The sequence below is a fragment of the Phlebotomus papatasi genome, unplaced genomic scaffold (genome assembly GCF_024763615.1).
Source record: "Phlebotomus papatasi isolate M1 unplaced genomic scaffold, Ppap_2.1 HiC_scaffold_53, whole genome shotgun sequence".
Taxonomy (NCBI): domain Eukaryota; kingdom Metazoa; phylum Arthropoda; class Insecta; order Diptera; family Psychodidae; genus Phlebotomus; species Phlebotomus papatasi.
In genome coordinates this window covers 53,829-70,982 of record NW_026604726.1, presented here as the reverse complement: position 1 = coordinate 70,982, position 17,154 = coordinate 53,829, and the positions used below count along the sequence as shown (strand labels likewise).

Here is a 17,154-nt window from a genome sequence, read left to right as displayed (position 1 = left end):
TTAAAAAAATCATAGGGGTTTAAAAAATTAAAGAACAAATATTCTAGGGTGGATGGAACACCTATTGCCACTTTAAGAACTTGTGTCAGACCAGGGTATTAGACCTATTGCATTCTTCTTTGTATCATTTGGGTTATTTTATATTACCATCGCTTTTTATAGAAAAAGCTATATATACAGAAAAAACGTCATATTGCTTACGTTTTATTAGATACATTAACCCATTCAGTCAATATACCTGAAATACTTGAGATAGAATGTTCATATTTTGGGAATTTTTTGAAAAGAAAAAAAATATCTATTATGGGAGCACGGGGAGCCCCTGTCAAACACACGTCTTAACGGTCACTGATTTTAAATTTTGTACATTAATTCATTACAAAGTCTATTGGTTTAGATATACAGTAGAGTCTCGCTATAGGCCATCGCTCTATAGTCCACAATTTATCGACCGTTGATTTCAAAACACTGATTTTATGTTAGGTTATGTTTTTTGTACGCAACAAGTATAATTATTTTAATATTTTTGGCAAACTTTATTAAGTAGTTGTGATAATTGTGATCCATAATGAAGAGAGCAAGGACAAGTACCACAATCGCAAAGAAAGTGGAAGCCGTCGAGCAATTTCAATACTAAAAGTCGTTGATAATTTTAAAAAATTACATGGACTATAGTGCGACCCAAGTGTCAAATCTGAAACCAAATATGGACTATAACGAGACTCTACTGTAATAACTATCCAAGAACATAAATTGGCAACTAGAATTCAAATCAGGAAAGAGGAGAGAGGCCAATTTTAACAAATTCGACGTGATGTCGTATTTTCTGTCCGCCATTTTGAGCAAAACATTGCATGACTTTCCGTGAAGCGAGAAAAGAATGACAAAATGTATTTCCATCTCTGTCGGAGTAATTTTCCCAAGTAATTGAAGAATTAAAGTTACTAAAAATCCATTCCCGACAGCAATTCGGATAAAAATTGCCCAGGAATAAATGATCTAAAATCACTCAATTTGCGTATAATGTATAATACCATGGTCAGAAATGGGTTAAATAAATTTCAATATTTTGAGAAAAGTGTTAATAGGGGTTCCGTGTCCAAAAGGAATGTTGTTTCGACCCCAAAACAAAATCGTTATAGAAATTGTGAAAGTTTTTACGATATCGAAAAATTGGTGGCACCCAAAATCCAGAACATACATTTCCGGGATACATTTCCGAAAGTCAAAATCCTGAAAACCAAAAACTCGAAAGGTAAAAATCCTGAAAGAGTTGAAATCGCATGGTTTATCCAAAAACAGAAAATTTCGCAATTCCGTTCCCAAAAACAGAACGCAGAAGGAACTATGGCACTCTTTCCAATTAGGGATTTTGGTCTTTTTGCGATTTTAGCGTTAGGGTTTTGGCTCTCTAAATTTGGACTTAGACCCGGAACTCTTCATTAATACCACTAAAATCACGAAAATCATTAACTTTTTGAAGTTCATGCTATCAAAACGAAACTTTCCGTGTTTTTGTGACTTTAAACTTTTAAAAACGATTGGGTCACCGTCACCCTGAACCAAATGAAATATGAAATTTTCCTACTGTTATCTAAAGTTGTGTTTTGCTCTAAAAAGTCAGAGGAAATGTTTTTTTCCGATCTCTAATTTTTGAGTATCTCGTTCTTAAAGGGTTAAGCAAAATATTAAGCAAAGAAAATCCCTTTATTGTACTTGTATCGTTTTCTAATGTTTCTTTTAATAATAATAATACCAAAAATACAAAAAAAATCTAAAACTATTTTATTTTTATTTTATTTATTTTTAAAATTTTCTACAAATTCTTGCTCAGAGATTTGCTTTAGCTGACATTCTTACTCATTTACATATTTAAAAAATCAGATTTATCATGAAGAAAAAGATTATTACTGAAACAAAATTATAAAATGTTTGGGACTTTGCAAAATTTATTTTTTAAAGCAATTTAAGCTTGAATTCTCACTTTCCTCAATATTTTGGAAGTTTTACTTCTTTGAAAATTGTTTTTTTTTCTGGCAAAATATATTCATTAGTTATACTGAAAATATTTTTTTAACAATATAATGGTCTTTTCATGATCATATGAGTTTTAGCACTTCAAAGAACCTTTCAATATTAAAATGATTAAACTAAATTTATTAATGAGCACGAGCACTATATCTTTATGTAGCAAATTTTTATTTTTCCGGTCTTATAATAAAATGACAGTAAAATTTAAACCAATTCCGCTACTTTAAGTTTCAGAAAAGGTCAGGTTTAGAGCTATTCCAGCTATTCAAATAAATTCTTTTTGTCATAACATTAAAATTCATGAATTACTGTTACTTATTTTTAGTAATTTTAAAATAAACTGTGTTACATTGAGATTATATTTTTCTTTTGCTTATAGTCAATCGTCATTTTTTTTGTAAAATTGTCTAAAAACTAAAATCAAAATTTATGGTCTTTAAATTAATGAAATTTTTGTCAGTCATACTTTTGACAGTTTGTTAATTGAATCAAGAAATTAAAGTTTTAACTCGAAATGTACACCTGGGTATGAATTCTGAGATGCGTGAGTTTTTCACATGAGAAACTCACGGCTTTTAAATCGTCTTTTGTAAGAGTTTTGTTAAGTTTTCATATAAAGTGTCATGTAAACCTCTTACAGCACCTGAGAAAGCACGGTATAGTTTTTACGAAAACTTAACAAAACGCTCACAAAATGTGATCTCAGAGCCGTGAATTTGTCATGTGAGTAACTCACGAATCACAGAAATCATACCCTGGAATTCATGACAATCAACTTACCTTACACCGTATATTGAAATTTTAGGGTATCACATTAATTGTCGTTATTAATGTGTCCAAAAATAATTGTGGAATATCAATCATGTAAACCCTTAGATCTCAATTTACTCAAAGAGGAAAAGCCGAATTTGATCTACAAATTAAATAGCAAATATGGTTTCTTATTAATAAACTTTAGAAATTTTTCATTTTCGTTTTAAAAAATGAGAAAAGGAATTTTTAATGTTAGAATTTTTACAGAAACAGTATGCATTTTACAAATGCTTTTTAATCGAACAGTGAGAGATAGTGACTTCGGATTTTTAGGAAAAATTCTGCAATAACCGATATTTTTATTTCCTAAAAGGTTTTTTTTTGTTAATTTCGAAAGCCTTTGCAATGAATTTTTCAATTTTTAAAATGCTTTTTTGGAAAGCAAATGTATTTGTTTTTAATTTAAAATCAATGACCTTCCAAATGTGGATTTTCAAGGTTATTATTTAAATTGTATGGGGTTCCAGGTTTGAATCCTGGATTATTTATTGATTTAAAAAATTGGTTTAATATGTTTAATGACATCCAAAAAGCTTCTGAAAAAATTTTACGAATATTAAAATAATTTTTAAGGTAAAATATCATATTTTCAAGTTAAATTAGTCAGTATAAAGAATTATTTAGCTTATTTCGAAATCAAGGGGTAACTCATTCCCATTTTTTCTGACAAGGGTTTCTGGTTTCTCGGGTTTCGCGATGCAGGAATTGGGTTTCTCGGGTTTCGCGATGCAGACACTGGGTTTCTCCTGGGTTTCGCGATGCAATTTTTGGGTTTCTCGGGTTTCGCGATGCAGAAATTGGGTTTCTCGGGTTTCGCGATGCAGACACTGGGTTTCTAGGGTTTCGCGATGCAATTTTTGTGTTTCTCGGGTTTCGCGATGCAGAAATTAGGTTTCTCGGGTTTCGCGATGCAATTTTTGAGTTTCTCGGATTTCGCGATGCAATTCTTGGGTTTCTCGGGTTTCGCGATGTAATTTTTGGGTTTCTCGGGTTTCGCGATGCAATTATTGGGTTTCTCGGGTTTCGCGATGCAAAAAGTGGGTTTCTTGGGTTTCGCGAAGCGTTTCTCGGACAATAGACGAGGGTTTCTCAATATGAGTTACCCCTTGTTCGAAATTGATTTCAGCGTTTTTTTTCATTTTCGGATATATTTCTCGTGTAGTTCGGATAAAAATTCGTCCATATTTAATTGATTTTTTGTTACGTTCAGAATAACATCACTCTAAAAGGTTTATTTCTCAACCGATTTGATCAAAATTGAATTTGTTTGAAAGGTATTCAATTTCCAACACGATTGCATCGATCACAAGAAGTATAAATGGGTGTAAAGTATCAGTAGTTGATTTACTTTTCTTGAATACTTCTTTTATTTATTTTTTAAACCTCACCCGTAGAATTTATTTAGTTGGAATTCCAATGAAATCAATTTATTTAACGTGCATGTACTATAAATATTTAGTTAGAAGCCTCCGGATAGTGGACATTTGAAACGTAACAGCAAAATTTATGAAGTGGAAATAACACAGAGTCTCGAGAAAAGTAAAACTTGTCTGGAGATGGCCGATTAGCACAATATTCTTGTTTTGTGGCTTATGTAATTAATTGAATTGAATTCACACACTTGAAGTGATATATGGAATCTGTTTTGTCAATATGGTCCCCTCATAAGAAAGTCCCATCTTGAATTTTTTTCTCTCGATATTTCCTGTTGAGTTGTTCCACAAAAGGAAAAGTACAAAAAACACTGCAAGATGGGTTATTTCTTTAGAAATAATACCGCAAAAGTGGCAATTACTTTAATTTATGCATCGATTGCTATTAGTGTCGTTGGAGAAAATTGATGATCGCTCAGTGTTCTGTACCTTTTATAGCTGGGAACATCACAGTGTTGATAGAAGATCTTTGCGTGAATATAATAGCGAAAAAATGATTAAAGTATTACATACTTCCTCTTCTATCATTTTTATCGCACATATTTTTTCAATTCAACGTACCCCATTTTTGGGTCACGTAGTCCAGAGAGTAAGGAATATCTTATGCCTTTGAGATTATGTGTAAGTTCAAAATTAACGCGATATACATATATATTTTTATATTCATCTTCACTGCTAGCTTCATTATATCTCATGAGCTATATATGCGATGTTGAATGTTATGATTATCACAGAGCAGTGCTCTGAGCTCTGCTTTTAGTCTAGAATTTTCCGCACATTCACTCAAAACAGTGCTCGTCCGTCTGAGGGAGCACGTCAATTTCATTACCACATGCCTTTGCCTCTGATGGAAGTAAATTGCTACGTACATCTATGAAATGGAAATGCATTAAATTACAATGGAAAGATGTTAACATAACAAAACGATATATAGCAAAAAATATACCTCGTAGTTCCAGTGAAATACTTGAGAGGAAATCGCAAAGATAAGATTACAATAAGATGCGAAATACTATGTGCATGTTCTGAACTGACACAAGATCATACAAATCAGTCCTTGATCATCAAAATGTTATTCAATCCCATTGAAAGTGAATCTTTGTTCTCTATCGTGGAAAATTCATGATGCTTCTCCGATGTCTTATGTAAAAATTATTTCATGGAAGCATTCTTATCTTGTTTTATTTCTTTTGGGTAAAAAAAAACCATCTTATTAATCGTGTGCTTCATAAAAATGAAATAATTTCTGGTATTTATCACGTTTATTTTGCAACATACATTTTATTTAAAATTTAAATATATTTTTAATATAAATTATGCGATTATGCAAAACATTCATTTATTCTAAATAATTTCGGTAGTGCTTTTATCAAAAAACTATCATAGATAATTGTGGGAAAATTCCCTGTGATTTTTGTAGAAAAATATTTATCATAAAAAGTTATTTTAATATCTTTTAACTCACAAAGCTTCCAGTGAACTCCAGTACACTCATAACTTTTTTCTGTTTTGTATTTTAAAGTCGTTTTCATCTGAATTAAAGACATATTATACTATTTTAAAGGTTGGACTCATAAGTAGCAAAAAAGCCTTTTATAGCTAAAGTTTAATTGCTTTTATTTCTTGTATTTTCTTGTACTTAATTACTCAGTAAATTTATATATTGATTTTGAAAGAAAACTCTTCATATAACAGAAATATATTGAGGGTTTCAACTTCTTTTATATGCTAAAAAACTGTACAAGGAAAGGTCATCATCCTCAAGAGAGTTTATAGAGGACTCAATATAATTTGACTTTAAATAAAGAATGTCAGTTCAAAAGCGGAATGACATCTCTAGGGAATATTAATTTCTGAGTGGAAAGGGTCATCAGAATACCCATAAGCTAATATCTCATACAGTTTGATCTCTAATCCGGTGAAAAATGATTTTGGATTATATGTCTATATTGCTCTTATTTTGAGTTCGTTCAATAAATTGATTGGCTAAATTACTCATATAAAGACAGAGACTTTTTGAAAAGTTCTTTAGAAATTTGAAAATTTTATTTAGAAATCCTAAACGAGTTTCAGACTTGTTGCAGGTTTAACACAGTTCCTATAGATCTGAAAATCTCATAAAAAACAATCATTTTTATTATTTTTTTTAAAAATACAATGTAATTATTTGTAAGTTGTAAATTTCACCAAAAATCTTGCCTGTAAAATTAATCCATATGGTTGTATCTAGGTCCATTTAAAAATAACGAATTTTTTAAAGGGAAATTATACTCAAATGGAAGTAGTTAAAGCGGTCTTCAGACTAGAGGCTTAGGGCCTCGAAGACCTGAGGATTAGCCGAGAGACGGATTAGCGTAATTATATTTGAAATAATGATTAAAATTAAACTATATTTCCATAATTTTACACTTAGTCGTCCTTCGGCTTAAGTCGTAAGTGTGTCTAGGTTATTAGCCTAAAGGTCTCAAAATCTTAAATAACGATCAATTTGACTCCTTTTTGATAGCCTAATAGGTCATTTATCTTTAATAATCCAATACTCCGGTAGATTTTTCCAAAAAATCGTGAATAATAAGAAATTAGAGCAGCTAAGCCATATGGCTAAGTCTTAGGTCTGAAGCCCGTATAGAGGAAACATTTATTTGGTCTTCTGGACTTCCAGAAAAGGAGTCACCGAAGATTGGAAAGCAATATCTCTTACGGTTTAGATTCTAGATCGATAATAGGCAGTCGGAAAAACGGGCAAATATTGCGATTTTATTTTTCTAAAAACTTAAAAAAAATCTAAATTTTGGAAAATTATGATTAGAAATCAAGAAATCTAGTATGACAAAATTTACCATCTTCCATACATAAATTTTAATAGCCGGATAGTAAAAAGTCACCCGGCAAATGGGATATAAGATTGGAAAGTCAAGAATTATAGAATATAGGTGCTCGTCTTTAGAATTTACTGTCTCATGGATCCCATGAATAGTAAATTCTAATAGCTGTGTAGTAAATTCTACTACCTATTTAGATTTAATCTCAAATCTCTCCTAGTTTCTATTATCCGGTTAGCAGGTTTTCCTAGCCGGATATTAACACTAAACCTACCAAGATCAGTAAAATTAACCGGTTTTTAAACTTTTTAAAATTAACACATATTTAAACGGTGCAATGTCGCTATCAAACTTTATGAATTTCTTAAAATATGCATAACAATATTTTTTTTAAATGTTTGAATTCTAAGTTTTTCCTCTTTTCCAAGAAATATTTATTGAGTATCCTACTTACCGCGGTCTGTTATTTCGCCGAGCGCGTTAGAGAAGACGACCAAAAACGGTCGGTAGGATTAGTATTCAAATGCATAACTCTGGAATTCTTTTTCTATTTTTTTTTTCTAATTTGTGACCATTGTTTGGGGGCTTGATGCCTTTTCTGTTTGATATTCCTGGTTGATGTAATGCTTGAACATGTTTTTCCAATATTGGCGGATACGCTGAGATTTTGGGCATAGGCACGGGGTCTTTATGATGTGGTCGTGCATCTTATTGTGTCATGAAAATTCTATTGACTTGGACAGTGATTTCAACCTAAATTACTATCCTCCGGTAAATTTTACTGGCTTCGAGTTAAATTCCAATATCCAATATCCGGCTAGTAAAATTTACTATACGGATATTAGAATCTAGAAGAAACTTGAGATTAAATCTAAGGAAGGATAGTAGAATTTAACATCGGACAATTAGAACGTAATATCTGTAGGATAGTAAATTCTAAATTTCAAGATAGTATAGATACTAAAAGAGTAGAATTTAAAGACACGATTTGTGGAAAATACTGTCAAATTTTTCATCGGTGATGAATAATTTTCAAAATTGTAAATTTAAAAATCTTGAATGGTCAAAATTCGAATTATGAATTTATAATACGGTGAAATACGATTACGATTGACCTAACGCCAAAAACGAAAAGAAATAATGGGAACTGATTTGAAAAAATATCAAAAACTGCCTTGTGTGCTACTTGTATAATTGGGTCCCGGTCAAAATTCTGAAGCCAAAATCCCGAAAGCCAAAATCCCGAACGCTAAAATCCCGAAAGCCGAAATCCCCAATGGCCCAAAATCCCGAAAGCTAAAATCCCGAATTCTTAAAAGTGTCACAGCTACTCCCATGATTGTACCCGCGCTTGCTGGAGGCAAAGGAAAATCTTCTGTGTCTTAGGAAATTATTCTAAACATTTTCCTCCAAATAATTTCATCCCTTTCAGGATTTTAAAAATTCGGGATTTTGGCTTTCGGGATTTTCCCGTTCAGGATTTTGGCTCTCGGGATTTTGGCTTTCGGGATTTTGGCTTTCGGGATTTTGGCCTTTTCGGGATTTTGGCCCATTCGGGATTTTGGCTTTCGGGATTTTGGCTGCCACCGATTGAATAATTTAGCATAATACAGAAAATTTCTCCTTGCTACCAAGAAACGCGGTTTCACTCGTAGGACTAGCTAAACACCGAATTCTTAGACAGTGACTTCTAGATTTTGGCGTTCAAGGATTTTGGTTTTCGGAATTTTGACTTTTAGATATTCTGGCTCTCGAGATTTTGGCTTTCAGGGATTTTGACCTAACGCCAAAAACTAAAAGAAATAATGGGAACTGATTTGAAAAAATAGCAAAAACAGCTACTTGTACAATTTATTTATTAAAATTTTATGACTTTAATTTCTCACCAAATATAGAGTTTAAAATCAGGAACAACGTATTTTTTTGGAGTATACCTATATGCTAAACGATAATTTATAAATAATGCATTGCTGCATAGTCGTTTGCAACAAATGCAGATTTAAAAGAAATTACTGATCTACCTGACGATATTTTGAGGGAAAGCAGAAGGTTCGCGTAAAAATTAAGATCGAATAATAGGGGCCTTTTAAGGCATTGAGACTCTATCCCACACTGCTTGGCCTCTAAACCATATAAGAAATGGGAAAAAGAACAAAATAAGAATTATAACGATTATTTTTCACTAATGTCAGAATATTATTTAAAAAAAAAAGTTTTGTGATAGTTGTATTACACCATAGAACATCTCCTGTTTAAAACTTGAGTTAATAGCACATAAATGGAGCTCTAATTGGGAATTTTCCGATTATTTTTCGCGTCTTCATTTCTAGGAACTTTAAAAATTGGACGTTTAAAACATGTTTTTTGTGCGAAACAGTTAGACATTGAAGAGACATTGGTCTCTTGATGTAAGAATCCCCCAAAAAAATACTGAATAAACATTAGCGTATTTTAGCAAATAGTGATTTCATCATTGTATTTAAGTGCCATACAATGTTGCACTGCAGTATAGGTGTAGAAAAACTCTTCTTTCGACACCAATTAAAATTTCCATTCTTCAGCTTCTCAATGAGAGATTCTGGTGATTGTGCCCGATTAAAGTGATGAGGGAATGCGAAATCAGTGGGTATGTCAGAAAATTGGCATTTATCTTCCTTTTACCTCTTTGGCACAAAGTCTTTCGTGAGTATCATCATGCCCGAAAACTGCGCTCAACAGCTGCCTTCCAACTGAATCTCTCAACAATGGAAAGGGTCTTGCAACAGAGATTCCAAAAAATGTTTCCAACGCAGCGAATGGTTTTCCTCTTTGGTCTTTTTTTTTGGACTTTTGCAATATTGCTGGGAGGAAAATGATTTGGACAGTTTATTTCGCACAAATAAATTTCATCTAGAATTTGGTAATCGCCACTCGCCAAAAGTCTACATACAAAAAAAAAAGAATCATCATATGCATTGTTACATTGTTCCTGGCGAATAAATTGGGCGGAAATATGCACCAGCTCTCTTTTTACATAGACGAGCCTTACAATTGAAATTTGCATTAGATGATTACAAAGGGCCTTCCCCCTTTCAATGGGTGATTAGAATAAAAATCTAATTGAAACTTCAAGTAAATTCAATTAATTTTAACATTATTCACCATGGAAGTGTTTTTGTTGCCACTGATGCACGTAAAGTTTCAATTTCAATTATCGCAAAAGAGTTTGAAGTTAGAGGTATTACTTTGAGGTGTATGCTGCATGATGAGACGTGAAATTTACTTTCATCCCATGGCAGGCACATCAGCAAGATTTATTGCCGTGCTTTGAAAACTTCCTGATTGTTAAGCAAATTCAAATTAGCATTAAGTTGGAAAAAAATAGAAATTCTCTCATTGAACAAAATCATTTAGCACAAAAAGTCTCTCGAACTCTTCAATAAATTTCTCATAAAATTCCTTTTTGCATTCTGTTAAAACCCTGACCAACTGGATATGACGTAAAAGTTATTTAAAGGCGGAAAGAGGTGTGACAATGCCTCGATAACCATCGAATATTGCACAGAAAAGTTATATTGAGAGTCACTGTGCGATGAACTGTGGCAATTGTGGTGATATTTCTCAACGTAACATAACTTATAGAAACGTGCTATTCCCTTTCAGATATCAATTGTTACAATGATGGTCTCACAGTTCACGAAATCTCTTCGCGGCACCATTATCGTCTTCTTGGTGCTGCTGATAAATGTCGCCCGTCCGGAAGTCTTTACAGCCCTTGTGGAGATGGAAGAACTGCTGGAGACGGAAGCTGTTCTCATAACGAACTTGGAGGAATACATTAGGGCCCAGGAGGAGAAGTTGCAGTTCCTGAAAAAGTAAGATCTATTGATAAGTACACTTCAAGGTATATTTAAATAAATTTGATTTAGTAAGGTTCTGAACGTATAACATGAAAAATTATTTATTTGTTTTGATGGGGGGAGGTGGGGGGGTTACAAAAGGACTCAATATCGGTATTGGCGATTAAATTAATAATTAAATTAAATTAAATTTTTAAATAATTAAATTAAATTGTTAATTAATTTAAAAAATCGAATTGAATTTCGGAAAATTAATAATTGTTAGTCGTATAATTGTTTTTGAACCATAAAAAATTTCACTCAAACGTGGAACAATGTTTTTATTAATAATTATTTTACAATTATTTTATTTTTTAACTTACCAAAGAAATAAATGATTTAAAAGCAGAATATTTTTATAGGAATAGGCGTTCTATAATTTTTCCAAAAGCCATTTTAATGTATCTTGAAAAGAAATAGGCTTTTATATTCTTTTTCCAAAAGTTATTAATTGGAAACTCTTCTTTTTGTGGAAATTCTATTGGTGCAAAAAATATTTCACATACAGTGGCGACAAGATAAATAGCACACTTTCGGATACTGTAATATATGCTTTGTTTTTTGAAAAATTATGCTTTTAAATATTTTAAGTAATAATAATAAATGAACTTGTATAACAATACATTTTGAATATGAAGAAAAAACCTAAAAGTTCTATCAAGAAATTTATTACGATCAAAAAATTCTGAAATGGCACATATTAAGGGGACAATATAAATAGCACACCGTATAAGAAATGATAGTTTTCGATTTCTACAACTTACGAATTAAATTTGGATCAATTGATATTTAGTTAAGTAACTTTTGGAAAAAATGAGCGTTTGACAACGAAGGATCATTAAGGAAATCAGGATTTGACACTATTCTAATGTGATTGTATTTCATGTAATGTGAATATGTACTTAAAACTATTCCAAATTAGTCACATTCGATAGATTTATCTTGTGGTCAATCTATTCCTTTAAATTCAACAGGATTGAGGTCCTTATTACACCGTCCTGACCATTCCAGAAGATCAATTTTGTCCTGATTGAACCAGTTTTAAAAACTCTTGGCAGTGTGTTTGGGATCATTAGCTTGGTTAAAATTTAAAAACCAAAAACAAATTCTTTTTGATATTAAAGTACATGTCTTGTCCAAAGATATCCTTGTAAATAAATTGGTTAATATTACCTAATATTTCATATACAGACCATACTCCACTTCGCAAAAAGTAACCTCATACTATAAAATTACCACCGCTAAGTTTTACGTTCTTAATTATGTATCAAGGACAAAATTCTTGACTTTTGGGGCATCTAATATTTTGATATGTCATATCCTGTGATATTAAAAAGGAATACATCTGTTCAAAGAATATTATTCCAGAACTACAGGTCCTTCTGCATATGCTCTTTAACAAAAATTATACAACAGGTACGGTTTCGTTTCAACCTGTACGTCTGGAAACGCGTCTAAACTGAGTATTTTTACATGATTGAGTATTAGTAATGCTCACTTGAGTTACTTCTTCAAATTTTGTTCAATTTATTCCTTTATTTTCGGAACGGCGGCAAATAAATTCAGTTTTATTATAAAAACAATGGCAGAATCTTCTTTAGAAATCGTTATTCTTTCTCGAAATTTTCGAGTTTTTGCGTGATTTGTAAGTTTGATCATAAAACATTATTGAATGGATAGTTATCTTCCTTGAACAATATAATTTTTCAAAAAAATTCTTAGTAATCTTAAACTCTTTTACGTAAAGCGTGTAAATCTGCACCAAAGGCTCTATTTACATGACTTTTTTTTAGTGCTCATAACTTTATTTTCTGAAAATTTGTTGTATTAATGCCTATATATGATCAAAAATACAGAAATATAATGAATTTTATAATAAAAGTAAATTTCAGGTAATATTTTCAGAGAAAATGAAAGTGTGCTATTTAAATTGAACGCAGGAATTATACCTAAACTCATAAAATGACAAAAACACATGGTTCTAGCAGATACAAATATTAAATAATTATCATTTTTATTTATAATAGGCATTATATTTTCTAAAAAAATAAAGCATGATCAGGTATAAAGATTGATATTGTATCATAAAACATCAAAATAGGAAAATCGCTGAAGGCGTCCTATTTATCTAATTGCCACTGTATATAAAATTATTTATAATATTTGATAGCGTTTTATGCGGAGTCAGATAAAATCCCGAAAGCCAAAATATCCAACGCCAGAATCCCGATAGCCAAAATCCCGCATGTTCAAAATCTTAAAAGGGATGAAGTTAGGGTAAGTGTGCCAAATTCCGGCCAGCTTGCAGTTCCGGCCACCTTTTTTGTTCCTCGAATTTCCATGATTTTTTAGTTTTTACATACTCTAGAGATTGTACAATGCAAAAGAATAACAAAAAATGTAGCTTTGACAAACGAGATGACGTGAAAAAGATATTGAAAGAATTCCCGAAGGGCAAGGAACTATGAGAATGAAGGTGGCTGAAATAGGGCACCAAAGCTATGTCTACATTTTTATTCATTTTAAAATGTATTAAGAACGATTTTAAAGTAAATAAAGACGATAAACTGTCTACAAGGTTCTAAGCAACACTCCTAAAGCAGAAGGAATGAAAAAAATCAATTTCTATTAAAGATATTACATTTCAAACTTGAGACTTTGACGCTTGCATGCAACTATGCCGAAATTTGGCACACTTACCCTATATGGAGGATAATGTGTAGAATAATTTTCCAAGCATAGAAAAAGAAGTGAAAGTAGCTCTGACACTTAAGATTTCGGGATTTTGGCTTTTAGGATTTTGTGCAATTCGGGATTTTGGCTTTCGGGCATTTTGACCGGGGCCCCGTTTTATTAACAAAAAATAAAATGTTCAGTCGACAAATTTTAATAAGGTATTTATTCAAGTACAAGTTTGTATCAGAAAATTTTTCTGTATCTTCGAAAAAGTGTGCTTTTCAAGCAATTTTCCAAAGGTTTTGGAAAGAAAACTGTTTTGTTTTTGCTGATTTAGAAAAAGCAGAAAAGGCGACCTGGAGATGAAATTGATAGAGCAAATTAGTGGAAATATCATTCACTAGGGATTTTTGCAACATTTTACCCGTTTGGCTATATTTTTTATTCAAAAATTATTAAATAATTTTCAAGAATTTTTACAATTTGCAATGAATCCTTGTCAACTGGATCCAATTATCTTAAACACACGCTAATGTAATTTTTATGTGAAATAAGTTTGCCAAAATCAATATTTTTGAAAAACATGTATTTTTAGATGAAGGCTCAAAATTGTAATATTCTTTTTATTTTTCACTTGCTTTACTTGAAGTCCTTAAAATTTTGTACTTTAGTAGGGCTGCTACCTGTGATAAACATTTGAAACACCATTTTTTTTTTGCCTCTTAGGAAAATATGAAGTATCACGGACAATTAAACTATTAAAAGTGAAATAATTTAATTTAATTTAACCATATGACCTGTCGGGTGAACATTTCGTCTATATACGAAAATACCGTTGAATCATTCCTAGTAACGGTTTTTCAAGTTTAAAGGTTAAATAGACACTAGAGAGCGAATTTATCAAGCGAGTGGTATCATGTTTGGGCTCGTTGGAAAGGTCTTGGAATTTTCTATAAAACTGAATCGGTTCCAATCGGTTTTAAACCGGTAATGAACTAAGCCGATAACTAATTTTTATCCGAAAATCAATTCTATTTAATTTTAAAACAATTTTGGAGGATCTTTTAAATGATTTATGAATCGGTTCAAATCGGTTGAGAATCGGTAAATGATACGAAAATACTTTTAAGGTATAGCATCTAAAATGTGCAAAGGCTGCCTACATTCCCCTATCCCAGAGAACATCAAGTACTGAAAGTCAGCCGTTGCGTTGTTTAACTTAATATTACTAAATGCTATAAATATTATAATAATTTCATTATTATGTATTCCCTAAGATTTGATATTTGAATTTAAATTAAATTGAAATACCGTTTTAAAAACTGAGTCAAATTATTTAATGTAAAAATTATGACAAACTAGTTAAATGAGTTAAATCCGTTAAATCCCTTGAATATTAAAACACTTTCCCTTATCTCAACAGGAAAGCAGCAGAATACCAAAGTGAGCACAACGAAGCGGCTGCAGATATTGCCGGATATCTCACTAATCCGATAAATGCATTTCTGCTCACCAAGAGACTCACGACTGACTGGAAGGAGGTTGAGAATGTGATGCTATTTGATGTGGGATCAAGTAAGTTCGTCAACAATTGCAATTATGATAAATTTTTAATAATGTTTTTGCTTTTCCCTAGTCTACCTAGAGAATGTGACAAACTACAGGAATGTCCTCAAGTTCCCAACAGATGAAGATCTCAATGGAGCAGCTGTAGCCCTCATGAGACTTCAGGATACTTACAAATTGGACACGGCCAGTGTAGCTCGTGGAGAACTGAATGGGATTCAGTATGCAACGGAAATGTCCGTTGGTGATTGCTTCGAACTAGGTCGTCAATCCTACATCAATGGAGACTTCTATCACACGGTCCTGTGGATGCGAGAAGCCATGGATCGTCTGCTGAGGAGTGAAAACGGCACAACGACCACAAAGGCTGACATTTTGGAGTACTTGGCCTTCTCCACGTACAAACAAGGTGAGGCTCTTTGGGCAAAAAAAAGAATAAACTCTTTCACGATTTTGGCACTTTAAAATTATGCCCGATTGGATGACAATCGTGCAGACTTTTTGTGTTAAATTAAATGATGTGAGACATGTGAATGCCGTGATTGTCTCGCGAGGTGTAAAACGTGAGAGATTGCCTGAAAATTGCATTGCCGAAGTGACTTCTTCATATCGCACTTATGCAAGTATAAGGGCAAACTTATTTTGAATTATTTAATAATGATGTAAACTGTTAAATCGTCGCTAAAAACATAATAAGAAATTCATTTATTTATTTATTTGAAAGGTCTTGCCAAGTTTCTTGGAAGTCCGTAAAAAATACGACCCAGTTTAAACAGATTATCAACAATGTATATTAATTTAATCGATTATTATTTCGGTACGATATTAAATTGTATTATTTCTGAAAGATTTTGAACAAATTTTGCGCTGATTTCTTAGCCGAAAATAGATTGTGAACAACAGCAGAATGATAACCAACCCACAAGTAGAGTTAAGTGTTGAGTTTCTATTAAAATCTATCGAGTTTATAGGGTAAACTAAGCTAATTCAAAACCTGCTCCAAATGGAACTTTTTCGCTACTCCAAATGGAAACATAATTGTTTTCACGATAAATACAGTACTAAATTATTATATTTATATATTTTCTATACATCAGTTTCATTATTTAGTTAATTTTACTCCAAATAAAGCGAAAATTCATTCATATTCATAAATTTTAATTTGTTAATTTCTCTGAAAAATTAAAAGTGTACCTTTTCACCATTGAATTCTTCGTAGATCGACCATGTTTTCCAATGAAAAATACAATGAGGTGACTGTTGTTTATTCGTTTTGTTTAACATTTAATGTCACGTTTCTGGCTATTTTTAGTTAAATTAAGTGCCAATCTTTATTGTTAACGGTACGTGAAGTTTTCAAATGAAATAATTACCTATTTCGTGAACAAAAAGGGTTTTTCTGAAGTGTCTGCAAATGCTTCAATTAGAAACCCCGGAAATATGATTTTTTTTTGGAGAGATTTTTTTATTGTTTTAGATGGGAAAGGAGAAAAGACCAGGAATAAGAACAAATCCTGCACTCAAGAGCAACTCAACAAGGTTTTAGAAGCCTTTCGTCGCGTTTTCACTTACACTGTTTGTCTCTAATTAGAAACTTTCCCTTGTCTCCATTTGGATTAATTTGTTTCCAACAGAAACATTTTACGCTCGCGTATTTTTCTTGCATTTAAGAAGTTTTCATATTATACCTAAAGAATTTTCACTAAACAGTAACATTCTAGAAGAGTCAAGGAGCAAACTTATGTAATTCTTTTCAGAAAAACTATATACTTAATGTGTTGAATCTTCTGTCAAGGTTAAAGCGTCTGGTTTTGAATTAGGACATTTACCCTAATTTAATTTTGAAGTTGTTTATCATTAGTCAGATCATCTCATAGGTACCACCAAAAGTTGCCAAATTGCAAAAAAATCAATAAATACTTCATCTTACCGTAA

General features: G+C 31.9%; 1 protein-coding gene across 1 annotated transcript in view; it reads left to right on the top strand.

The window, feature by feature from the left end:
- The window catches only part of LOC129809255 (prolyl 4-hydroxylase subunit alpha-1-like), a 34,260-nt gene that overhangs the window by 962 nt on the left and 16,144 nt on the right, over positions 1–17,154 (top strand). The window contains exons 2-4 of the mRNA XM_055859068.1: positions 10,742–10,953; positions 15,077–15,228; positions 15,290–15,628. Coding sequence (XP_055715043.1) covers positions 10,757–10,953; positions 15,077–15,228; positions 15,290–15,628 — 688 coding nt within the window. The 5' untranslated portion in view covers positions 10,742–10,756. The remainder of the gene's footprint in view (positions 1–10,741; positions 10,954–15,076; positions 15,229–15,289; positions 15,629–17,154) is intronic.